The sequence below is a fragment of the Drosophila suzukii genome, chromosome 3 (genome assembly GCF_043229965.1).
Source record: "Drosophila suzukii chromosome 3, CBGP_Dsuzu_IsoJpt1.0, whole genome shotgun sequence".
Classification (NCBI taxonomy): domain Eukaryota; kingdom Metazoa; phylum Arthropoda; class Insecta; order Diptera; family Drosophilidae; genus Drosophila; species Drosophila suzukii.
In genome coordinates, this window is record NC_092082.1 from 76,016,153 (window position 1) to 76,041,312 (window position 25,160).

Sequence of the window (25,160 nt, forward strand, 5' to 3'; positions counted from 1 at the left end):
ATTATTGTTATATTGCTTATACAACCATTATTTTCTTTTATGTCGAATCAAATAAAATATTAGAAACGAGGTTTATAAAAGGCGAAGTATACGTTACCTAAAAATGCTGTATGTTCCATCATTAAAGGTTAGCAAATAAAATTAGTATTACTACATACATTAATACATATATTCCCCAGTCTTAATCCGTATCCAATTTTTTTCAATATTTACCTATAAATCTTAGCTTTTTAAGTTATTTTTAAAAGGTTTAACCGCGAACCGACTAAAGCTTCGCGAGGTCAAAATAGATTTTAATTTATTGACGCATTCTAACCACATCTCGAATTCCGCCGATTTAAAGTTAAATTCAATGAACGCGCTGAAATGAAATGCGCTCATTAATTTTGCAAAAATGCACTCGGCATGCAACGCAGTGTCAAGTTTAAACCTTAAAGGGCCCTATACCACCAACAACAGATTAGTGGGGTCGCGAAAAACACGCACAGCGAATAATCTACGATTGCTGAACGGTGATTAAGTTGCATTTAAATCAAATGCGGGTAATTTGTAACATTCATGTATTTGTACATTCGGAGTCCGATTTTCTATCTATTTTGGCAGTTGTCGATCGCCCGACTAACCAAGCGGACACGGATATGAATAACCTCACAGGAACTCACAGTGCACCGAGGAATCACAGCAACTATGTGATTCCCGGCCTGTACGACCTCTCCGTGGAGGATACCAACTGGGTCCTGACCTCCTCCTTCATCATCTTTACCATGCAAACGGGATTCGGTATGCTGGAATCCGGTTGTGTAAGCATCAAGAACGAGGTGAACATCATGATGAAGAACGTGATCGACATTGTTCTGGGCGGATTCACTTACTGGCTGTTCGGCTGTGGAATGAGTTTTGGCCGCGGTCCACTCTCCAATCCATTTATCGCCATCGGGGACTTTCTCCTGGATCCGCCTGTGGGCGATGCCCTTATGGGCCAGATCTTTGCGGCCTTCCTGTTCCAACTGTCGTTCGCCACCACGGCCACAACAATTGTCAGCGGCGCCATGGCTGAACGGTGGGTGTAATGTATAAATCATATTCTTGATTATCATCACAAGTTGAGTCAATTAACGCAAATTACTTTTTTAATGTTCATATTAAAACTTGGGGCCAAGCTCTACTCGGTCTTTGCCGCCACATATACAGTGTAAAACAGCATACACATCGATAAACTCTAACAATTGAAAGACCCAAGTTGATTGATTTAAACTGTTTAGAACGACTATTTCGTTTTTTACAAATCGATTATAATTTGTTGACCTTTTGTTGACAGTTGAAGTAGAAACTTAATTATAAGATTCATCTCCAAAAAGTATGCAACAAATAATTGTTTATGAGTAGCGCTTATAAAATGCTTTTGCAATTAATTTTATTTAATAATGTAATAATATTTTTATAATAATATCCTTCCAGTTGCAACTTCAAAGCATATTGCCTGTTCTCCTTCCTGAACACCGCTGTCTACTGCATTCCCGCTGGTTGGGTGTGGGGCGAGCATGGATTCCTCAACAAGCTGGGAGCAGTGGACATTGCAGGCAGCGGCCCGGTGCATTTGATTGGAGGTGCTTCGGCCTTCGCATCGGCCGCCATGCTGGGTCCCCGTCTGGGACGATACTCCGAGGGATACGATCCGCTGCCACTGGGCAATCCGGTCAACGCCTGCATGGGCCTCTTTGTTCTCTGGTGGGGATGGTTGGCCTTCAACTCGGGCAGCACCTACGGCGTGAGTGGAGCCAAGTGGCAGTACGCGGCCCGAGCGGCGGTTATGACCATGATGGGGTCCTTTGGCGGAGGCTTCACCAGCTCCATGTAAGTTCAATAACATCTTATAAATGATCAGATGGTTTTAGAGGTACAAAAGTTCATTACGGTACCTACATACATATACCGATTTACCTAAGCTTAAATTAAATTTAGGGCAGGCATCAATATTAATATCTCTATAGATAAGTTCTTGGATGGTCAGTAGATTTCTGTTTTGAAAACAATTTTTTCTAAATTAGAAAAAAAAGTAAACGCGAATTCTTGAGGCCGAATGAGTGTTATATTTCTAATATGTTTCATGTTCTTCCATAGTTATTCCTTTTGGCGCCATGGAGGCGGAATGGACATTATGGACCTCATCAATGGGGTACTTGGATCTCTTGTATCCATCACGGCCGGATGCTTCCTGTACCGCGCCTGGGAGGCCCTAGTAATCGGAGCCATCGGTTCGCTCCTCTGCGTCCTGGCCATGCCGCTCTTCGATAGGATGGGCGTGGATGATCCGGTAGGCGCCAGTGCTGTGCACGGAGTATGCGGCATCTGGGGCGTAATAGCCGTGGGACTGTTTGCCGACAACCCCATCCCGCTGGACACGACCAACGGACGCAGTGGCTTGTTCAAAGGAGGCGGTTGGTATTTGCTGGGAATTCAAACGCTCTCAGCGTTTTGCCTGGCCTGCTGGGGCATCTGCTCCACCTTCCTGCTGCTGTTTGTGATCAACAAGATCATACCCATTCGCATGGATCCGCACGAAGAGCTGTTGGGCGCAGATCTTACCGAGCACCGAATCCGGCACTCTCAAATCGGCTTATCGCGCGCCATCTCAGCCCTGGCGCCTATTAAGGTGGATCTCAAGGATATAGCCGGCATCCAGCCCATTGGCATCAATCCTGGCCATGAGCGGAGTCTCGATCAGTTGCGAGCCGCGGAGGACAAACTGCAGCAGTGGCAATCCTACCTAGAGCAGGTTAGTAATCCGCGAGCCAACCTAAAAATGGACGCCGGCCAGTCGCATGCGGACATCACCTTTAAGCCCAGAACAGCGGGCAACGTCTTTAGCCGGCGAATCCCCGGCAGGAAGAGCATCAGTGGTGGCCTTTACAGACCCAATAACAGCGAGTTACCCGTCATTGGTCAGGTTCCTAGGCTGGAGAAGGACCCAAATTTTGCCTGGGTCGATTAGAGATTTTTAATAACAAAGTCTTAGTCACACATTCTTAGAGAACTCGTAGCAAAAGTGGAAAAAAACCAGCAATAAAACTGATGATAAATCTCTAGAAATTTCGGCTACGTCAGTTTAAGTTTCAACAAAGAAGTCTAGACTTTTCTGCGTTGAAGTGACTAATAGTCTATTCATTGAACAAGTACAGGTAAAGCGTAGGTGGAAAATACAAATACTTTGCCTAAATGCTGATATACTCTTAATACTTTTTCCGAAGTAAAGTTCAAATTGAAAATTTGTCTTTAGCAATAACAAACTTTTAAAAATCAAAGTAATTTAGGGAACCGTCTCGATAAACCCACACAAAACAAAAGTACTCATGTTCTAGAAACACAATCTGCTTATCTATGCTTATCAGCCACACCTGTTTGGGAACCATTCAAATATGTTTTACTCTGCACACATGCATCCAGATAAGATAGCGTGCAAATGTTAACAAATGTATCCAACAAAAGGCACGTTAAATTAAATTTCCGTATTATATGCCGAAAACCCTGAAAATAAAAGCGAAATAAACTACCAGCTTTTGCAATTCTCAAATTAATTTATTGAATTCAAGTACAAGCAAATATTGTTTAGATGATCGATCGATGACAATAATATAATATATATTATTATGGAGCAGTGTGTTTGTTTGGTTTTGTTCTAGTATGAATTTATAATTTATATAAATGATTATCGGGAGCAGTTGTCGTTTGACCCGTTTGTTGAGTTGAGGGTGTTGTTGTTTTTGTTTAATGTTTGGCGAGTTTCTAATTTAGAATCCAAGTTTTGTTTAAGCAACTCTTCTACTGTGTTTGGTTGTTGGTAATTCGTTTAGAGAACTGTTACTGTATGGTTGCGTTTTGGGGGGAGGGGGTTTGGTGAATGATTTAGTCGACCTCCTCGATGGTGGGGCCAGCACCGCCGGCTCCGGAAGCAGCTCCGGGTCCAGCAGCTCCAGGCATGCCTCCGGGACCGCCGGGCATGCCACCGGGAGCACCACCGGCGCTCTGGTACAGCTTGGTGATGATCGGGTTGCACACACCCTCCAGCTCCTTCTGACGGTGCTCGTACTCCTCCTTGTCGGCCAGCTGGTTGGCATCCAGCCACTTGATCGTCTCGTTGCACTTGTCCAGGATGACGGTGCGGTCAGAGTCCGAGATCTTGGTCTTCAGGTTGTCCTCGTCGAGGGTGGCCTTCATGTTGAAGCAGTACGACTCCAGGCCGTTCTTGGCGGAGATGGTCTCCTTCTGCTTCTCATCCTCGTTGCGGTACTTCTCGGCCTCGTTGACCATGCGCTCGATGTCCTCCTTGGACAGACGTCCCTTGTCGTTGGTGATGGTGATCTTGTTCTCCTTGTTGGTCGAACGCTCCAGGGCAGTCACGTTCAGGATGCCGTTGGCGTCGATGTCGAAGGTGACCTCGATCTGGGGAACGCCACGGGGTGCGGGAGGAATGCCCGACAGCTCGAACTTGCCGAGCAGGTTGTTGTCCTTGGTCATGGCACGCTCGCCCTCGTACACCTGGATCAGCACACCGGGCTGGTTGTCAGAGTAGGTGGTGAAGGTCTGGGTCTGCTTGGTCGGGATGGTGGTGTTGCGCTTGATCAGCACGCTCATCACACCTCCGGCGGTCTCAATACCCAGCGACAGAGGGGTCACATCGAGCAGCAGCAGATCCTGCACTTCCTGCGACTTGTCGCCGTGCAGAATGGCAGCCTGGACGGCAGCACCGTAGGCCACAGCCTCATCGGGGTTGATCGACTTGTTCAGCTCCTTGCCGTTGAACAGGTCCTGCAGCAGGCGCTGCACCTTGGGGATACGGGTGGATCCACCAACCAGCACAATGTCGTGGATGACCGACTTGTCCAGCTTGGCGTCGCGCAGAGCCTTCTCCACGGGGTCCATGGTGCTACGGAACAGATCGGCGTTCAGCTCCTCGAAACGGGCACGGGTGATCGAGGTATAGAAATCGGTTCCCTCGAACAGAGAGTCGATCTCAATGCTGGCCTGGGTGGAGGACGACAGGGTACGCTTTGCACGCTCGCAGGCGGTGCGCAGACGACGCAGGGCACGCTTGTTGGTGGTCAGATCCTTCTTGTGCTTGCGCTTGAACTCCTGCACGAAGTGGGTGACCAGACGGTTGTCGAAATCCTCACCACCCAGATGCGTGTCTCCGGCCGTGGACTTGACCTCGAAGATGCCGTCATCGATCGACAGGATGGACACATCGAAGGTGCCGCCGCCCAGATCGAAGATGAGCACGTTGCGCTCTCCAACAGCCTTCTTGTCCAGACCGTAGGCGATGGCCGCGGCGGTGGGCTCGTTGATGATACGCAGCACGTTCAAACCGGCGATGGTTCCGGCATCCTTGGTAGCCTGACGCTGAGAGTCGTTGAAGTAGGCCGGCACGGTGATGACCGCGTTGGTCACAGTCTTGCCCAGGTAGGCCTCGGCGGTCTCCTTCATCTTGGTGAGCACCATGGAGGAGATCTCCTCGGGGAAGAAGGTCTTCTTCTCGTCCTTGTAGGTCACCTCGATCTTGGGCTTGCCATCGGCGCTGACCACCTCGAAGGGCCAGTGCTTCATGTCAGACTGCACAGCAGAGTCCTCGAACTTGCGGCCAATCAAACGCTTGGCATCGAAGATCGTCTGGGTCGGGTTCATGGCCACCTGGTTCTTGGCGGCATCGCCGATCAGACGCTCCGTATCGGTGAAGGCAACATAGGATGGAGTGGTACGATTACCCTGGTCGTTGGCGATGATCTCGACCTTGCCATGCTGGAACACTCCCACGCACGAGTAGGTCGTGCCCAAATCAATACCAACAGCAGGAGCTTTAGACATCTGGAATGGATTATATTAATGGGCGTTACGATTAGTTATTTGTTTTTTCCGCGATTTTTATACAAAATTATAAAACTGTGCTCAAAACAATAGAAAATTTGCCAATGTGAAAAAGATTGTGAAGGGCGACAGCTGTTTTTGAACTAGATAGATGGGAAATACATGGATGGCTACGATGGGAATTGTATAGAACAAATTTGTACAGAGAAAACAAAAATGATACGAAATCATAAAAATACAAACTATTAAATATATTGAAACTATACCATCGTATATTATTAATTACTATTGTGACCTATTGACCTAAGAACAAAAGGTCATGGGAATATATTTTTCATGTATATTTAGGGGTTGCTAAATGCGTTCTCATAACAACCAAGGAAAAGTAGAACACATTTTTGTTTCCTACTTTAACCGCCATCTTATTTCGCCTTTTACAGACAGAATTTCGTTTTATCATGCCTTTTACGCCGCATGTTCGTCTCAAACGGGTTGCCGAAATTGGCGAATCACGAGCTATGACTAATGCCAGCCATCGGGAGAGTTTGCTCATAAAAACGGCAAGATCAATGCCGGATCGTATCGTATGGGAGAGAATTATAAATGGCGGCCGCACAGCTGCCACCACTTTTTTGAGAAGTGCGCAAAAAAAAAAAAAAAACTTAAGAAACCGCATGGACAAAGACGAAAATTCTGGAATGCTAAAAACGCAAACACACGCGTACGCACACATGCATGGGCATGAAACCACGCTGCCGAGCCAGGTCATTTTGGAGGGTGTTTCGTGCGGTGCGTGCGAAAGGGACAACTATTGTGTCGATGGCCCGATTCGTGTGCATGAGTTTTACCCGCTCACAAACACACACGTGCCCGCACTTTGGATGCCGGTTGGCAACGTGTGTTTTCTCTGGCTAAATATATTTGAAAATCCCGCATAAGTATTAATTTATGGATGTTAATTGGCTATTTATAAACCCATGTTTATCTGACTCAGCTGTCTGGGTGGGAATCTAGCATGTTTCTAAAGTTTTTTGAGGTTCTGATTGAGTATGCATACACTTGCAAAAGTATGTGAGTGTGTGTGTGCGTGGAAGAAGCCGCACGTTTTTCCCCACTGGAATATTCCAGCAAAAACTCAATGACACTCGAAACAAATTTGCAATTAAGATGAGTATCTTGGACATTGATTATTGGGAACACAAAAAAAAATAAACAGCAATGTCAAGACACCCGATGGATGACGCAAGTTTTCTCTACACACGCGCACACATTTATGGCATCTTTTGTTGCAGTGTGAGTGTGAAGCGGCATATTTTCCAGTGGAATATTCCAGATAAGCGCAATCACGTTTTCGCCGTTAATATGCAATTAGTCACAATTCAGCTATCTAGTTTCCAGAATATTCAGCTAGCTAATTACGCTGCATGTTTATTAGTACTTGAAAAGTTACGAATGCAATTGTAAAAGTGAATGAGTGTGCGTGGAAGCGTTACTCATTGGGGTTGAAAGTTCGAGAAGTTTCGCTTAGTATGCAAGTATTGATTAAATAGTAAAAAGCTACGAAAAACACGTGGTTAAGATGAAAACCCTTCTCTGGCAAATTAAATTGAAATGTACTTTCTACAACAAATAAATGATTTGTAAATAAAAGCTTACCTTGTGTGTTGTTTGTTAGATCGTACTAAAATATAACCGTTTAATTGCTACTTCACTTTTAATCTGCCGCACCTTCGATCAAACTGGCTGGCGTTTTTTTTCAAATACACCGATAGAAATGTGCGGAGGCCTTTTATAGAGGTTGCTAAGCGTGACCAGATGGCGAAATCGCATTTGCTCCAAATGCTCGGACAACCACAAATTCGCGCTAAAAATTCAGAGTTCACCCTAATAAGCTGTTCCCACAGAGCATCATCCTTACTGGATCCTTAACAAAATAATGAGGGTACTCTGTTGTTAAATGTTCAACACAAAATTTAACTAGAAGTGGAAAATTCTCGTGTTGACCTTTAAGTTGTCAAATTTGTCGTGCCTAAAAACATGTGTAAGCATAGAGTTTATTTTTAAGAACTGTCTAAATGGGGCAAGGAATTAAATTGCTGTTCAAATATACAACAATGACCAAATTCATCAACGATTCATTAACTAACAAGGCAGTCCTTAATTAAAAAAATAAAATGTATCAAACAATTTTTAAAATGTATATTATTACTTCTTCTCCAGTTGGAAAAAGGTGGTGTGCAAGGCCTATCACCAGCAATTCGAAAACATCATACAGATAAGTAGTTCGGACTGCTTATCTTTATTCGAGGTATTATTTGGCGCTCTAGATGCGGTAACTCTAAGTTCATTTTAAGACTTAATTTATGTTTAGTTCAAAATAATTGTTAGAATTAAGCTTTTATCGTCAGCAAGTGATGCCCGGCTGCCAGAATGAGTGGACTGCTGAACGATATCCAGCGCATCATCGGGGAGCTGCAGTCCGGGAAGCCAGCCAGCCGAAACAAGGGCGTTGAACAGCTGGACGAAAAGCTCAGCAACTGCAGGGAGGATCTAAATACCCTATTCCTGAGCAAAAGATGTGATTTGTCTTGGACCGTAGTCTTTGAAGCGTCGAAAGAGGCTCTCTTCAAGGTATAAATACCTTTAACCCTAAATATGACAGATTAAGAATATTACCACGATCACAGCACGCTGGCGCCCTGGAGGATGCCAGTGAAAAGTCCTTCAAAACATTGGCGGGAAAAAACTATTTGTACGACAATGTTATTGAGAAGATCACCCAATTCAACTTGGAAGGTAACCCCTGGGAACTTTAAATGTTCGTCAAGCTAATTTGTGCTCTCCAGCTGGAATGCAGACCGCCGGAAATGGACACTTTCTGGCCAAGACAGGCATCTTCAACGCATTCGAGGAGGGCATCAAGATGCGGGTGGTGGTAAAGTTCTTTGGAGACCGGATTCTAAGCCTGCTGGATAGGGCCCTCTACTCCTCGGCCAGCTATGTGCGTGATTTGAAGATTAATGAGTACAGCCGTAAGGAAATCCTTCCTCAAAAAATCACTCCATTTCACTTGCCTTCCTGTTTAGGCATCCTCTCCTATCTTTTTGAGTTAAATGTGGAAAAGGATGAGGCCCTGCGCACCAGGATAATGAAATGCATCACTAAGACTGTCACTTTGGCCAAGGATCGGGTTCAACTGCATGTAGATCTAGTTGAATATTTGCCTGAGCTAAGCAACTTTGCCCGCTCCGCAAATGCAGCGAGAAAATTAGAGATTGTTCGACTCTATTTAATATTCGCCTCAGAGGTGGGACACGGAATCGAACTGTAGATCATGCCTAATACTTTCCCATATCCATCCAGCTCTCTGTTAATTACCATCACCAATTGAGCATTCATGCTCAGGAGATCCTGCCCAAACTATGCGAGTTCCACGACGAGGACGTTTTCCGGGACGACACCAGAAATCTGTTCTTCCAGTGCGTCACAAAGTCGCTGCATTCGTTATATCCCAAGTTGGACATGTGTGATTTTAATACTCTCGGTGTGCCTATTCAGGAAAAGTGGCCGCAAACTCTGGTGCGGCTAAAAACTATAGTCAACGTGGAGATTCGTAAAAATTCTTTGGCCCGTTACAAGACCGCACAACTGAGCAATGACAAATTCTCGGAGCCCTTTATCAAGATGTCCGCCTTGGTCATGTATATCGTAAGTTCAATTCTGTGTTTGTATTTAGAATAACATTAAGAGATTATTTTATTCCTTTAGGTTCTGTGGCACCTAGAGACGAAAAAGAATGATGAAAATGGAGAAGGCGATGCGCCAAAAAAGGTCCCAAAGCCGGCCGATAAAATGGATATTATATTTGGCCTGATCGACAAAAAAGACACGCTCTTCAATGACGTCTGGTTTGCCATCTTCGCAGAGCTTCTTCAGCTGAGCGGCGTGCTCCTAAATGTGGCCAACTATCAGCAGGCGCTGACCACAGTGGCTGAAATTATGCCAATGTACGGCAATGCCAGGAATCTGCGGAATCTTCGTTTATGTCTGACGAGTATTCTGAGCAAGGAGCAGGAGCTTTTACAATCGAAATCCATTAACGAGGATTTTCTGGTCGACCTATGGAATCAGATGGTGAACCATCTGATCTCAGAGACCACTACCAACAGTGAAGAGATCAAGGAAAAGCAATTGGTGTTACAGATGCTGATTAGACACAAAAAACTGAATCAAAAGATGGCCAGCACCCTGCTGCATAACATCACCACCAATGAGATGTTGAAGCGGAACGAATGCTTTGCGACAATTCGCGAGATCTTCATTCATGCAGACAAATGTGGTCAGGATAAAGCCTCCGCGGACCTAGAGCCTATCATAGCGTGGGCCTATGGCAGTGGGGACCGAAACAACACCGCGCAGTTGATACACAATATAGCCAGTATTGATTCCCGGCTTCAGGCTGATACGTTTGCCATCAGTATCATTAACTTTCTGGACGAGCAGCAGCTGGAGGAGATCTCCCGCCCATCATCTTTGGCTGTTCCCGTCGAGCAGAATCTTTTGGCCTACAAGTACAACAAGCAACTAATCTGTTTGGACAAGGACTACGCGGCTCCCTTTGTGTCAATCACTCAGCTACAAAGCGAAACGAAGAATTGCTTGTTTCAAACCAATTATGATTGTCTAATGCGCGGCCTGAACTTTCAGATAGCTAAGGAAAACCATCCCTCTGCTATACTGAAGAATCTGAACAGTCTGTTAAGATTGGCCTGCACAATGGAAAGGCTTTTGTATTACAAGGTTTTTAATGCAGATAACTTTACAACCTGCCCCCTGATCAAACGAATTGGTCTCTATCTGAGCCACATTGAGGTGGGTAGAAATGGGGTTCCATTTCTATATAAAACCCTTGTTCTAAAATACCCTATTTAGTTTCAGTACAAGGCGAACAGCCCTGAGATGCTAGATGAAAGCGATTTGCGTGAGATATTGCGCCTAGAAATCGATGTACTTGAAGTATTCAGAACGAATTTGGTTCTACTTAATTATTTGGAAAAGCAACCCCTGGAGATGTTTCTTGAATTCGTTGGCGCTGCCTTAAAGCTGCATTGTAACGAAGTTTAAAATTAGTAATTTTTTCTATAATAGTGAGAGTTACATATTTTTTAGGCATGCAGCGGGAGCGATCTGAAAATGCTGATCATATGACAATCACAGCGCAGTGCCTTAATATTTTGTCCGGCCTTTGTGCCTGCAGTTCGCATCGGGATGAAGCTTTTGAGCACATATCAAAGGTGACAATGCGGTGGCTTCCCCCAGATGTGCTCATTGTAGCTAAGGTAAATTATATAACGAAAAAAAGAAAATAAATTTTAAAACTCTTTTTAAAGATGTTATGCAGCTGCCAGACCGTTTCTGATGCATCCAGCATTTGGTTAGTGAACAAACTGAAGACTCTTTTTCAGAATCATCATCAGGACTTGGATGTTATTGACAAAGTGGTCGATCATATGCCCAGTGAGTTGAGATTAAAACTGTTGTAGAACCTATCCTTACGACTTCATATCTTTCTAGCGATTTTCTACTTTGTATGCAAAATGGAACATCACTTGGACGACATGCTCATGGCACTTAACTCGCTATTAAGGATTGCTCTTAAGAAGTCCTACACATCCAACTTAACAGCAAAAATTGTGCGATGTGTGGGGTTGATTGCTAAGCGCTGTCCGGACATTTACCTGCTGGAAAACTTTACTGTGATATGCAAGTCCACTGCTAAATTCATCACCATGCCCACTTTGGAAGTGCGCTTTGCCACACTCTTCACGTTCACCATTCTTTTGGATACGAACTGTGTGACAAGCGATGCCATAGGCCACTCTCAGACTCACTGGGATTTCTGCCAGGAGCTCTACGACAGCATCGAGTTCAAAAAGCTGACGGTGGGCAATGCGGTCTTATCTTTATCTTTTTCATTAAAACATTTCCGTTATCTAGTTCAACAATGAGGATTCTGCTCAGAACAGCAATGCGCTAATTGTTCAAATGCTAATTGCCTTCTTTCTGCGCAGTTCGTTTCACCAAGAGATTGCGCTGAAGGAGCTGCTGCGCCAATGCGCCCTGCACAGGCCAAGCGAAAATGAATTTGTTTCCCTGCAAAGTATAGTTCCCGGCTATGGACAAACTATGCGCGATCTTATACGACCCTTTGCCGGCGTCCTCCTTCACAAGTGGAGCTCCCAACGCTGGCCCATTTCCAAGTGAGATAATTTAACAAATTCGAGGAACGTTTTACATTTCTCACCTCCAGGTTTCCTTATTATCTGTGTTATGCACGAAAGAGCGAATTCCGCAGAGTTCATGCTAATGAAATTATGGCTTATACCTACCTCTATGGAAAAACAGAGGATATAGAAAAATGTAGTAAATTAATCAGCGAGGATGTAAGTTCATAAGAAAATTTCTTTGATCTATTAATTCAATTGTGTTTTTTCTAGGTGGCCCTTCCCATTGTGGCTTCATTTTTGCTGCCCAAGAGCAGCTGCTGCAGCGAAAGCGAGGGCAAGGACTTTAGGGATCATCACCAGGTGTTGTTGGAGAACCTCAGTTACTCCCAACTGAATGCCACAGATGTGGATCTCAATGTGGACACCCTTTGCAGCGTGGTCAGCTTGCTGCACGATCCACAGGAAATGATGAGATTGTTTGGTTCCTTTGCGCCGTGCAGCAGAAGTCGCAGTTGGTATAGCCTGTCCAAGGAGTCGCTCTTCAATTGCCTTAATTGGCATATTGTAAGTATTTGGAGGGGCGTTTAAAATGTGCTAATTCGTTTTTTTCCAGGACCCCAAAAAGACTTTTGGGGACAGTCGAATCCAGTCCATGACTACTCTTCAAATCAAACATTCTCGTATATTGGTTGATCTATTTGGGCGCTTAAAAGCCAATTGCTTTGCGGCCACTTTTTCGGATCAGGCTTTGCGAGAGGTTTTCGTCTATTGCGTGATGGCAGATGCTGTCTACGATGCGGCCCTTGAAAATGAAATCACCGTCACCCAGTGTTCCTACTTTGTTCGTGATATTTGGTTCTTTGTGGTTCGGTTTCTGTTGCACAGTGAGTTCAAAAAATAGGGAAGTCTTATGTTATAACTAAGATCTAACTTATTGCAGCCAATTTCAGCAGGGTCCAGATGTCTGTTCTGAACTTCCTGCAGCTCTTGCTGAATAAACCCATCTTTGCCTTGCCTGATTTTGTAAATCACATGGGAGCGATAGCTAAACTTTTGAGTAGTTTTCAAATAGGCTGTGGAGCGAAAGCAGTGAAAGAAAAGGCCGGTGCATTTGTAATGCAAATTTTGGATTCAAACAAGAACCAGATCAACCTAAATTCATTTTTGGAAGAGACCACGGATTGTGAGTTTCTCAAGCCCTTGCGAGAGGAATACAAATCCAACCTGCCCAACATTGATAAGGCGGATGTGGCCAGTTACCTGCGCTCATTTCTGTCAAGTCCCACCGCAGAAAGATTGCGAGATCTAAGGGAATATGTGAGTTAAAAAGAACTGCATTTGGTATTTTGAATAACATTCCCTTTCCCATAAAAGATTGCCGAGCACAAGGACAAGTTGCAAGAAAACGAAAAGCTATTATTTGAGCTTATCAACAAGCTCATTCAGATGTCACGGGATTCGCATAAGAAGTCGAGCAGTCTAGATGCCCTTAAGTGCCTGGCTCAAATTGGACCGCTAAAACTATCAAACATTTCTTACTATTTTCAAACTGATTTCGAATCGTTTGAGGAGGTTAGTTTCAAAACTTAAAGACTGTCACAACTTAATTCCATTTTTTAATGCAGTCAAAAGATGAGCCAATGGAAGTGTTTTTGAGAGTTATCTGCGATTTCTTGGACAAATCATTGTTCCAGTTCGATCCCAAAACTCACACGGATCTTGTGTTAGTAACTATTCAGGTGGTTAATAGTAAACCTGGAGCAAAAATTATTGGTAACTACTATTACAATAATTTATTAATTACAATTATACAGTAAACATGTATATACGTTATAGATCGCTATAAGAATCTACAGATATTTCTGGACAAGTCTACGAAATCTAGTTTCCTGAATTCCTATAAGCAAATTCCTCGCATTGATTGGTTGTCGATACTTAAAGCCACGCAAGGATTAATCTACGAGTCTTGGATGTGCGCGTTTGTCTCAAAAGTGTTTCAAGAGTGCGGCTGGAAAGGATTTGATAATCTGGCTGCCAAGTCGTTTGCCTTTGCCAAGACCTGCCTGCAGCCGTTCATCAAATTACTACTGGAAAACAAAGAAAGTCACCTAAAGAGTCTGTGTCTAATGTTGGATTACTTTTTTGAAAGTTTCGCCAGCTCGAAGTCGCCGAATTCGCCTAATTCTAAGGAGATATTTTACAACAAAAGAGCCATAAAGAGGTTTTTGCACATCTGCGAGTCCATACGTATCGTCAATGAATGGTAAGGGAATTTATCACAACTTAAAGAATAAGTAAATCACATGTTATTTGATTTATCCAGGAGCATTCCCGTGAATCTGAGCAATGTGGTCATGGCTAGCAATCACTGTCAGGCCTATTTCCTTAGCATTATGTATCTGGAGCTCTGGGCCTGCGCAGCGAGCCCTATAGATAGAGCCAATCTCTTCGACAACGAATCGTTTCAGGCTGATGCAAAAAAGGTGGGGAATAAAATGTCTTAATTATTCCAAAGCTAAGACGAACTCTTTGCAGGCTTACGAATCCATTGGCTGTCTGGATGCTATCCCAGGGTTTGTCAATCCCATGCGCTCCCGTTTGGATTTTCTTGGCCAGAGTAGCAGCCTATCCACCATTCTGTTGGAGTCAGATCATCTGGACAGGGCCAGCGGTCAACTCTGCGTGGACATAATGAAAGGAAACGGTTTGTGGTCGTTTGCCAAACTTCAGCAGCATCAGAACGTAGAGCCAGATTATGAGATCTTCTGGCGCCTTGGACAGTGGGATTCCCTGACGGATCCTAAGCACCAGCAAATCCAGACGGGAGCTAGAACATCGCTGAATCTGGAGCAGGAGTTCAAGCGTCATCATTTCGTGGCTCTGAGGAGCATCGGGCAGCGAGAGGAGGAGAACAGCTTGTCAGCCATCGACATGGCCTATAGCTGTGTGCGCGACATTTTGATGGAGATCAGCATGGAGTGCCTGCAGAGTGTATATAAGTACCTGACTTGGTTGTGCTCCCTCCAGCAAGCAGAGGACTTCTGTCAGGTGAAGGTTTTCGGCGTAGTACTCGTTTCCCCTTGCTGATTATTGGCATATATGTATACCTCAGATCCAATTCGGCACCCAACTGGATTCTGCGCAGATGGCCCAACTGTTTGGCAAATGGCAAACGGAATTGGAGCTCAAGTACGGCAATTTCTCCTGTAAGGAATACTTTATTGCACATCAGATTGCTCTGTTCAAGATGGCGGGAACCAGAGCAAGTCGCAGAATGCAAGAGTTCTACCAGAAGAATCCCATGGACACGTATCTACTCAAAGGAATTGGGGAGTGCAAAAGTGCTGGAAAGTTAAACCTGGCAGCCAAGTACATAGTTACCCTGCGAGAGCTTCCCAACATCAGAGAGCCCACAAAGGTTAATTAACTCTATTTATTTTTTTTTTATGAATTTAAAGACCTTCCTATATCCTACTTCAGATAAGCGTTTTGTTGGAAGACGCCGAGGTCAATCTGAAGATGGGCAACCAACAGATAGCCAAGGCCATCCTGGAGTATGTGACCAACAACAATGAGTTTGTCTACTGTGTCCAGCGAGTTCCGGCGCTGCGGATGCAGGGCGAGTTCCTCCTTGACTGCAATGCCGAGACTTTAAATTATGTCCAGACCCACAACTTCGATAATTCCCTAAAGCTGATCGATGACTTTGTGCTGCACCGCAAGACGTTGAGCGAAAAGTATCGGGACATCTTCGAGTGGCAGCAGCTGGATGCCTTTGCCAGTAAGCACCGGACGGCTGCCTATGCTGCGATGGCAAAGTATGCTGATCGGGAGTATCAGCAGCTATACGACTACCGGCACTCCCAGGAATACCAAACGTTGCAGGACATCATCGAGCAGAACCGCCAGGCGGCAGAGAAGGTCACCCAGCGTGAGAACCAGGACCGGCGCGTCATTTCTGTCCAGATGAAGCGTTACGCCAGCTTGGACGAGCGCCAGCTAAAGCACATCGAAGAGAAGCTAACCCAGCACTTGTGTCTGGCTTTGCGCAACCATATGGCGTACTGTCGCTTGGACAGCGGCTTTTCCAGCGCCGCCATTTACCGCATCATATCGCTATGGTTTACCAACGCCACCAATGAGCAGCTGCAGCAGACCATCAAAGATGAGATCCTTACGGTTCCCAGTTATAAATTTATTTGTGCTGCCAACCAACTGACCGCGCGGCTTAACTCCAAGAACTTGGGCCTGCTCAAGGGGCTGATGGAACTTCTGGTGCACTGTGGCCAGGATCATCCGCATCACACATTTTACCAGCTGTATCCGCTTGTATTTGCCCACCTGGATGGTGAGAACAGCAATACGGAGCGGTCAGGGGTTGCTCGTAAAATTATTGCCAAGATATGCGAAAAGAATGCCGCAGCGGCTGAATGCAGCAAGCAGCTGGAATCGCTGCTGCCAGGTAGAGGGATATGAATTATTTCAGTTTTATCTTTTTTAATTGTTCTCCTTTTTTTACTTGCAGCCCTCATCACATTTGCCAACGAAGGCAAGACGGACAACAATCAGCAGGTCTCGGATTCCGTGCGTCTAAAGCAGTTCGAGAAGGTAAGGCGCTGGCGGAATCTGAACGCTGTGCACTGCCCCACCCTCGAGTTGGCCGTCATGCCCAACAAGGAGTATAATATAGCAAGTAGGTTGGAAAACCACAGGATAATAGTTTACTATGGGATAACCAAATCGCTCACACAGGCATCGTCAAGTGGAACAATGGCATAACACAATGTGGTGGACTAAATGCGCCTGTGAAAATTATGTGCGTATGCTCTGATGGTCAGACGCGGGCGCAATTGGTCAAAGGAAAGGACGACTTGCGGCAGGATGCCGTGATGCAGCAGGTGTTCGGAATTGTCAACGAGCTACTCAACCAGGATTCTGAGTTCATCGAGCGAAAGCTAAAGCTGCGCACCTATAAGGTCACTCCGTTGTCCATGCGCAGTGGTATCCTGGAGTGGTGCACCAATTCAACTCCGGTGGGTCACTACCTGGTTGTGGAAGGCAAAGGAGGTGCACATGCGCGATATCGTCCAAACGACTGGAATAACAACAGGTGCCGCAAGTTAGCTGCAGTGGGTCTTATATAAAATTTGACCATTTCGAAGTGTTTAAATATATTTATTATTTGCAGGATTATCTGAAGCTCTCCAAGGAGGCCCGATATGGCATCTACCAGCGTATATGCGAGAATATTAAGCCCGTTTTTCACTACTTTCTGCTGGAGAAGTTCCCCATTCCGGGCGTGTGGTTTGAGAGGCGATTGGCTTACACCAATAGCGTGGCCACCACCTCGATGGTGGGCTACGTCCTAGGACTTGGCGACCGCCACACGCAAAATATCCTTATAGATCAGCAGACAGCGGAAGTTATTCATATTGATTTTGGTAAGTGTCACATTTTAAAATGATAAACAAAAGATAAAAGAGAGCTTTGGATTTGCGACTTTTACCTTTGAGTTGGTGTTCATGTAGATAATATTGTTTTGGTTAATTTTACAGGTATAGCTTTTGAGCAGGGCAAAATCCAGACCACTCCAGAGACCGTTCCCTTCCGGCTGACGCGCGACTTTGTGGCACCGATGGGAATCTGTGGGACGAAAGGAGTCTTTGCCAAATCCTGTGAGGCCACCATGCACATCCTGCGAAGGTATAAGGCAGTCTTTACCACCATACTTGAGGTTCTGCTCTACGATCCCCTCTTTATATGGGGGGTGCTCGAGAAGAAGAAATCAAGCCAGTCATCACAGCAATCCAGTGAGTCCATGTGACTTTTAACCAGAACATTTTTTATTAACATGGCGAATGTTTCAGGCGAGGAATCGGTTAACTTAGTGGCCCAACGTGCCCTGCTCCTGGTGCAAAACAAACTGGAGGGCAGAGAGGCCGGCACCCTTGGCGACTCAAATGTGGAGGCTCAGGTGGAGCGATTGATTAACGAAGCAACGCTACCGAGCAATCTCTGCATGCTTTTCCCGGGCTGGGACCCGCAACTTTAGGCCTAAGATTGTACATACATCACATTTACCACCAGTTTACCACTTGAATATAAGGTTTCTACGATTTTTTATTCAACTTTTTGGCATCTAAATCTGATCGTACGTCTTTGTACTATCAAAGGGGGAAACGCCCAAGTGGTATACATTATCTTAGCTACCGGAGACTTTTAATCTGACATTCGAAAAAGCTTTCAATATTTAGGGAATGTCAATTTTCAGCGCTTTATGTCCAAGAACTGGATAACAATAAATTATGAATAAAACCTACATATTTTGCAAGGTCCCAAAAAGCACGAACCTACTGCTAGATTCCAGCCTTCTTGTTTTTATAATCCGCCAAACCAGCCATAAATCAATAAACGGTTATAAAAATAACGCTTATCGAGACCCCACAGCGATTATTCGCTATTCACAGGTAGCGAACGCCTTGTGCAAAAGCGCTATCGGGAATTCCAGAGCTGATAACGTATTTAAATGCAAATGGGCTTTTGATAGTTCAATGAGGATGTTGTTACCGACTTATCCTTATCGCACTGATAAGTAAACACGACTAAAACGTCAAACGGTTAATAAATCCTGTCACTTCAAGTGCACTCCCATTGTCATCTATTATTCTAAACGTACATATGTATATTTCTTAGGCTAAATTTAAATAGTGGTTTATATAATATTATGGGTATTTCATCACATTTCAGTCTTAGTTACTTGGGCTGGCCTCAAGTTTACAGTCGGGCTCCACGCCCTCAAAGATGGGTGCACTTTCCTCGCCGCCGCCTCCACCAGCTATGATTTGAATAATATCCGTCAGTGAGTACTGACTCAAGAAATTGTTAACAAGCGTCTGCACTTTGGTGACTACCGTGCCCTGTCCATAGTCCCAGATGTCGCCGAGCAGCTCCACACCCATTTCGTTGATCAGAGCATGGATAAATTCGTTGACACGTTCCTCCTCCACCAGGTTGTCAAAGTTGATCCATAGATTTCCCAATTGCAACTCAATCTGCAGGGAACTTATGCTCAAAGGCGACACGGTTCTCAACCGGAAAGAAATAAGGATCGAAAAGTTCGTGATGGAGGTTCTAAGGGCACAGAGTGTTATATAAGAAATTTGCTATAGGATTGGATTCCAAAGATTTCTCCTTACTCGGCATTGCCATCGCCGGCCAGGTTGAGAATGTAGGCCAGTGATCCTTTGGCGGTGTACAAGGACTCGAAGTGCGTGAGTGGGAAGGTGACGTTAATGGTGTTCTTCAAGCCAGGCACCACGTTCAAACTGAGCACAGGAACATCGAAATCGGACAAACCGTGCAACTGGAAGTTGTCAATGGAACCAGTGAAGCTGAAAGCGGAAGGATTAAGTACCTCTCCGTGTACAGATGCTAGCCCATGCTTACTCCACTAGGTATTTATTGTTGACCTCCGTCTCGGCAGGACCCAGCTGCAGTGGATCCAAGGCGGGCAGGCCCAGATTTGGGATGGGGTGGCACATGCGCATGCGGAACTCATTGAGGAACTGCAGGATCGTAGATTCGTAAACGCAGGCCGCGGGCGCCAAGCAAGCGTAAAGGATGGCCGTAGCCAGCAGGACCTGAGAAGTGTATTGCGCCCGCTGCATGCTGCTGATTCCCGATTCGCTTCCGTTCGGCTTAAAGTAGCTACTGGGGAGCTAGCGCGCGCCCACCCCGATTTTGTTTGCGCACTCTTCAAGTGGATCCCATTGTGTGTGTCAAGATACGACGTTTATTTCAATATTTTGCCAAACACTTATCTTCACTAATCGCGGACGGGGCCCCGATTTCGGCCGTTTAATGTGGAGGGTTAATGTGCCGATTGGTGGTGCCTCCACGCGCTTATCAGCCTATTCTCAAGCTCCCGCTGAAACTATTAATAACTAGGGGCTACTGTCCTTCAGGTTTTGGTATTGGTTACACCTGCTCCGGCGGCTGGCGCAGATGCTCCGGGATCTGCTGCAGCTCCGTTCTGGAAGCCTGCAGCGCCACACCCTCGGGCAGGTTTCGTTCAATGTACTCCAGGAAGGTGTCCAGCGTGGAGCCCGTCAGTTTGTGGAAGTTCATGTAGCGGAAGTGGGTTCGCACCTCGTACTGCACGCGATGCTTCTTGTAGATGTGTACCGACTTCAGGAGTGTCATCCGCTCGTGATGCGCCTTGCGGGGTGACCAACTAAAGAAGGATTGGGATTGTGATTATTAAGAATCCCTTCTAGAAGAGCCCTTCACTTACCACTTGCCCTTCTCAATGCCCAGATGCTCGGCGGCCGTGGTGGCGAACCAGGTGTAGCTCTTGAGGACCGCCGGATCAATCCCTCGCAGCTCAATCTCCAGTTTGCTGTAGAGTTTATCCGGCTCTGGAGCTGGGGTCGCAGGTGAAAGATTGGCCGGTGTGCCGGAACTTGTGGTCGCTGCGGACAGCGCCCGCACTGGCTGAGCCCAGCGGAGAGTCTTCAGCGCCAGGGGACACAAGTTTACATGTTTTATTCCTGTTTTCTTTAATAAATTGGGCTTAAATACCTGCAACATATTTTTATTTACAACTAGAATTATGCAAGTGCGCTCACCGCTGTAATAACCCTAACGCCTTTTTAAAAATACTGAAAATCCCATATACTTTGAGGTACTTGTGATGCACCTTACATACCTGGTAATAATATCAATTTTTGAATGAATAATATTTGATTCATTCGTTAATGCCATTGAACCAGTAAATAGATAAGTTTATACTTTGTCCCAATACTAAGGTAAATAAATAACACAAAGCTTTTTCAATAAGTTTTAACAATTTGATTCGTGTTTCCAGTTTCAAAATATATCCCCTACCATACCCTGTAAAAATACTTATCAAATATACCATTCGCGTTAGCACATTTTTCCTCTTCAAATTCCGCACGTGCTGGCGCCGCTCAAAAAGTGTGATAATTTAGTTAACGATTTTAAATTTGTGGCCATTGCCTACGTATTTTATTTTGTGACTCCAAAAGCAGGACTAACGGAGTTGTAAGCAAAGTGAGCATGAAAGACACCGAGGTCAAAGGTGAGATTCCGAGTATTCTGTGAACTGCAGGAGATGATTACTTATTGTCCTATCACATTGCAGAAAACTCCAAGGAGGAGGAGCCCCAGAAGGAGGCAACAGAGGACCCTGCAAATTCCAGCTCCGACGAGGATGAGTACGATGACATAGATGATGACGAGGATGAGCCAATGGATGAGGGCGATGAGCCGACTACTTGTCTGTTTTGCACCGAAACATCTCCGAGTATATCGACTGCCATTGATCACCTGGACGCTCGGCACAAGGTCAATCTCTCGCAGCTTCAGCGGAAATTCCAAATGGACCAGTATTCCTTCATCAAACTAATAAACTACATAAGAGCCAACAAGATCACTGCCGAGCAGTTGATCTCCGCGCAACAGGCGCTATGGCAGGACGAGAAGTACCTCAAGCCCGGAGAGTATGAGCCCTGGCTGTGCTACGACTATGAAGTCCTCCAGACAGACGCCACTCCGGCCCAGGCCACGGTGCCCGAGCTGCAGCAGCGGATTGCAGAGCAGTCCCAATTGCTGCAGCAGGCCAACGAGGACATGGAGCGCATGCGCAACGACTACAAGCAACTGCTGCAGAAGGTGCATGGCGACGGCGAACCCAAGAGTTCCAGCAATCCCGTACCGCGGAACAATGCCAGCCTGGACAATGAGTACTTCAAAAGTTACTCCCACTTTGGCATCCACCACGAAATGCTGAGCGACAAGGTGCGGACCAGCACCTATCGCGCGTCCCTGCTCCAAAATGAGGCAACTGTTCGGGGCAAGACAGTACTAGATGTGGGCTGCGGCACGGGAATCCTCTCCATCTTCGCCTCCCAGGCCGGTGCAGCCCGCGTCGTCGGTATAGACAATTCTGAAATTGTTTACACGGCCATGGACATCATCAGGTAAATATCCATGCCCATCTTTATGTGATTAGAGTTTCAATCATGTTCTTAACTTTAGGAAAAACAAGGTTGACAATGTTCAACTGATTAAGGGACGATTGGAGGACACTGATCTGCCAGAGGCCAAATACGACATCATAATTTCCGAATGGATGGGCTATTTTCTGCTGTACGAGTCCATGCTGGACAGCATAATCTATGCCCGCGAGCATCACCTTAACCCCAATGGCATAATTCTGCCCAACCGCTGCACCCTTAGCCTTTTGGGCTATGGAAACGACACGCTCTACGACGAGCAAGTGGAGTTCTGGTCTGACGTTTACGGGGTAGATATGAGCTGTCTACGAAAACGTTCTATTGAGGAGCCACTCATGGAGGTGGTAGACGCAGAGTTTATGCTAACGGATCCCGAACAGATAGCGAACTTTGACATAATGACCGTCGATCTAAACTATCCCAACTTCAGTCATCAGTTCAGCTTGAAGGTCACGAAGGCGGGTCGCTTGTCTGCCTTTGTGGGCTATTTTGACACGCTTTTTGAACTGCCCTCCACCGTCACATTCAGCACATCACCAACTGCGACGCCCACCCATTGGAAGCAGACGGTCTTCTTTATTGACCAGCCACAAACTGTCAAGGTCGGAGACGTCATCAGTGGGAAAATCACGTCGAGAAGGCATAAAGAGGATGTCAGGGCACTCAGTGTGGATATAGAAGTATTTGGTAAAAAACACAAATACATGGTAGTTTAATCGAATATAATTAAATAAATTACGATGGACACCTATGAGATTCTAAATGGCTTCCCTTTTCCAAGCAAGATAACTAAAGTCTGGGTTTTCAAATCGTTTTTAATTAAAGATTCGTAGATCGTACGTTCTGCTGACAAATGAGAGCTTAATTAGGTTTTAAAAATATGTAAATATATATAAATTAAAATGAGTTCCCACTGCCATTTAGGTTGGATAGCTGGACATCGGGCACGGCCAAAACATAATCGGTTTTCAGTTGCAGTTTGGGGTGTTTAAAGGGACGCGGAACAGATGCTTTAAGCGGTGTTGGTTTCCAGTTCGGAAGCGGGAATCTCTGGCTCCTCATCGTTGTAGACATTCTCGGCCATCTGCCACACTTGCATGATGTTGTCCTCGGACACGGAGCAGATGATCCACGGCTCGTTGGGGTTCCAGGAGAAATCACTGATCTTGGCCGTGTGGCCGCCGTGAATGAATAGCAGCTCGGGCGGTCCATCCTCAGCATCCTCCGAGCTCTGCTCCTCGCCGATCTTGGACAGATCCCAGACGTGCAGGCGCCGGTCAGTGCCGGAGGAGGCGAGAATGGTCTCGTTATGCGGGGACCACTGCACCTGGAAGATCTCGTCCTTGTGCGACTCGAAGGAATGTAATTTCAGCTTCAGATTACGCAGATCCCACAGAGCCACGGTCTTGTCGGCAGAGCCGGTGGCCAGGATGAACTCCGAGTAGGGATTGAAGCTCAAGCAGTTGACCTCGGCCGTGTGGGCGTCCACAGTGTGCGAGGGCTTTGAGGTGTTGTTGTTGCGCGTATCCCAGATCATCAGCTTTTGGTCGTCAGCCACCGATCCGAACAGAGACTCGTGGAGCAGATGCCAGGCCACGTCCTCTACGACAGCGGTGTGTCCGGTGAAGATGTTCTTGGCATCAATCACGCGGTGCTCCTTGGGCGTAGCATTGATGTCCCACAAGCAGATTGTGTGATCATCGGAGGCCGACAACAAGTAGCCTGTAAAGGAAAAACAAGTTAGGATTAGTATTTATCAGTTGAAATTGTAGGAAGACTACTTATAAAGCAGAATTAATCCATTTCCAAAGGAATTCTAGCAATATAAACAATGTCTTTGTTCATTTGAGAGTGCTAGATTTAATTATTATAAATAATTACTAGGTAATTGTTATGTATCCTTGATTCTATGAATCTTTTAATATCACACATGTTTGAAAATGTAAAAGCTGGAAAAGTATATTTTATCAAACAATTGTTTCTTTCTGTGTTTATAATTGTGTTCAATAGTGATAAACTTAGTACAGCTACGCACTCACCATTGAGGTTGGGGTTCCACGAGAGACCGTAGCCCTCCTTCTGGTGACCTCGTAGCCGCAGATCGGGTTGGCACTCGCCGGAAGGCTCCGGCTTGCTAGGGTGCTTCGTGTAGTCGAAAACCAGGACATCGCTCGACGGCGTCTTGGTGGCGATCACACAGGCATTCTGGGGCATGTAGCGCGCCCGGTTGACCTCGCCCTCGTGGTTGATCTTGATCTCGATCTCGATTTTGCCACACACCGAACCGAAGCCGCCGAACTCGCCCTTTTCGTTGTCATAGTGCGATCCATCGAACTGCGCATCCTCGCTGGGCAGCTGGACGCTGGCAATGAGGAGGTGGTTCTGCTCGTCGGATGTGTGTGTGCCCAGGATGAGGCGGTGCACCGAGTAGTCCTTGCCGTCCTGCTTGGTCACGTCCGGCAGCCACTGGGCGGTCAGCGAGGGCCACTCGAGGGCGTGCGTCATGACCAGGTCGTACAGGAACGGCGTGTTCTTCTTCCAGATCTTGTACTCCTCGTTGATCACCCGCTCCTCGACGGCGTCGTCGAAGGATTCCGCTGCTAAAGGACGCCGGTTACACACTGCCTTGATTAACTCCTAGCTGGGACTTACCATTGTCGCTGCGATCCACCATTTCCAGGCTTCTTGGCACGCAATTCCTCAGTCTGCGTCAAAAGTCGGCAGCCGAAAAATTCGGGCGCCAAAACAAAAGCCGAAGCGGCAAAACGTGTGCACGGAAACTAATGTAACCCGCTGCGGATTACAAGCTTTCGCAGCCGACAATTGACTAGAAGTCAAAAAGATATGAATTTGAAAAATTCCTGGCCGGTTACACACACTTTTAACGGCGTAACGTCAGCGCAAAATGGGAAATGGCTAATTTCCTTTTTTTTTTTTTGCAAGCGCGTCGTCGCTGATAGAGATGCAATGCAAACGATTGCCGGCAGGGCTGCCATATTCGATAGCGATAACGATACCAAAGTCACGGTGGGAACAG

General features: G+C 46.0%; 7 protein-coding genes across 8 annotated transcripts; 3 read left to right on the top strand and 4 right to left on the bottom strand.

The window, feature by feature from the left end:
* Nucleotides 1-609: 609 nt before the first annotated feature.
* On the top strand, nucleotides 610-3,833 carry Amt (Ammonium transporter). The gene is made up of 3 exons (XM_065867118.2): nucleotides 610-1,060; nucleotides 1,459-1,854; nucleotides 2,122-3,833. The coding sequence occupies exons 1-3, from the start codon at nucleotides 639-641 to the stop codon at nucleotides 2,990-2,992; spliced, it is 1,689 nt and encodes a 562-aa protein (XP_065723190.2). The 5' UTR covers nucleotides 610-638; the 3' UTR covers nucleotides 2,993-3,833.
* Hsc70-4 (Heat shock protein 70 cognate 4) lies at nucleotides 3,556-7,682 on the bottom strand. The gene is made up of 2 exons (XM_017067997.4): nucleotides 7,516-7,682; nucleotides 3,556-5,859 (listed from the first exon to the last, which is right to left on the bottom strand). Exon 2 carries the CDS (start codon nucleotides 5,857-5,859, stop codon nucleotides 3,904-3,906), a length of 1,956 nt encoding a protein of 651 aa, XP_016923486.3. The 5' UTR covers nucleotides 7,516-7,682; the 3' UTR covers nucleotides 3,556-3,903.
* A 508-nt stretch (nucleotides 7,683-8,190) lies between these two features.
* Nucleotides 8,191-18,235, top strand: tefu (Serine/threonine-protein kinase tefu). Its single transcript, XM_065867098.2, has 27 exons — nucleotides 8,191-8,490; nucleotides 8,547-8,655; nucleotides 8,706-8,891; nucleotides 8,946-9,166; nucleotides 9,223-9,567; nucleotides 9,628-10,731; nucleotides 10,792-10,969; nucleotides 11,029-11,198; nucleotides 11,250-11,376; nucleotides 11,434-11,801; nucleotides 11,857-12,119; nucleotides 12,170-12,302; nucleotides 12,357-12,650; nucleotides 12,700-12,970; nucleotides 13,027-13,403; nucleotides 13,461-13,658; nucleotides 13,712-13,859; nucleotides 13,923-14,349; nucleotides 14,410-14,569; nucleotides 14,622-15,134; nucleotides 15,199-15,504; nucleotides 15,567-16,548; nucleotides 16,612-16,779; nucleotides 16,839-17,215; nucleotides 17,275-17,527; nucleotides 17,642-17,896; nucleotides 17,954-18,235. The coding sequence occupies exons 1-27, from the start codon at nucleotides 8,290-8,292 to the stop codon at nucleotides 18,136-18,138; spliced, it is 8,319 nt and encodes a 2,772-aa protein (XP_065723170.2). The 5' UTR covers nucleotides 8,191-8,289; the 3' UTR covers nucleotides 18,139-18,235.
* A 510-nt stretch (nucleotides 18,236-18,745) lies between these two features.
* On the bottom strand, nucleotides 18,746-19,753 carry LOC108004881 (uncharacterized). The gene is made up of 3 exons (XM_017067965.4): nucleotides 19,533-19,753; nucleotides 19,283-19,477; nucleotides 18,746-19,217 (listed from the first exon to the last, which is right to left on the bottom strand). Exons 1-3 carry the CDS (start codon nucleotides 19,751-19,753, stop codon nucleotides 18,836-18,838), a joined length of 798 nt encoding a protein of 265 aa, XP_016923454.4. The 3' UTR covers nucleotides 18,746-18,835.
* A 102-nt stretch (nucleotides 19,754-19,855) lies between these two features.
* On the bottom strand, nucleotides 19,856-20,738 carry mRpS10 (mitochondrial ribosomal protein S10). The gene is made up of 3 exons (XM_070995778.1): nucleotides 20,666-20,738; nucleotides 20,380-20,605; nucleotides 19,856-20,319 (listed from the first exon to the last, which is right to left on the bottom strand). The coding sequence occupies exons 1-3, from the start codon at nucleotides 20,673-20,675 to the stop codon at nucleotides 20,064-20,066; spliced, it is 492 nt and encodes a 163-aa protein (XP_070851879.1). The 5' UTR covers nucleotides 20,676-20,738; the 3' UTR covers nucleotides 19,856-20,063.
* A 282-nt stretch (nucleotides 20,739-21,020) lies between these two features.
* On the top strand, nucleotides 21,021-22,886 carry Art3 (arginine methyltransferase 3). Its single transcript, XM_017067966.4, has 3 exons — nucleotides 21,021-21,186; nucleotides 21,250-22,087; nucleotides 22,146-22,886. Exons 1-3 carry the CDS (start codon nucleotides 21,165-21,167, stop codon nucleotides 22,837-22,839), a joined length of 1,554 nt encoding a protein of 517 aa, XP_016923455.4. The 5' UTR covers nucleotides 21,021-21,164; the 3' UTR covers nucleotides 22,840-22,886.
* Nucleotides 22,887-22,920: 34 nt separating this feature from the next.
* Nucleotides 22,921-25,090, bottom strand: Caf1-55 (chromatin assembly factor 1 p55 subunit). Of its 2 annotated transcripts, none has more exons than XM_065867122.2 (3): nucleotides 24,776-25,090; nucleotides 24,163-24,720; nucleotides 22,921-23,845 (listed from the first exon to the last, which is right to left on the bottom strand). In XM_065867122.2, the coding sequence occupies exons 1-3, from the start codon at nucleotides 24,795-24,797 to the stop codon at nucleotides 23,136-23,138; spliced, it is 1,290 nt and encodes a 429-aa protein (XP_065723194.1). In that variant the 5' UTR covers nucleotides 24,798-25,090; the 3' UTR covers nucleotides 22,921-23,135. The 2 variants fall into 2 exon arrangements, with proteins under 2 accessions (XP_065723194.1, XP_036673984.2); XM_036818089.3 differs by having other exon boundaries at nucleotides 24,163-24,723; nucleotides 24,776-25,088.
* Between the last annotated feature and the right edge of the window lie 70 nt (nucleotides 25,091-25,160).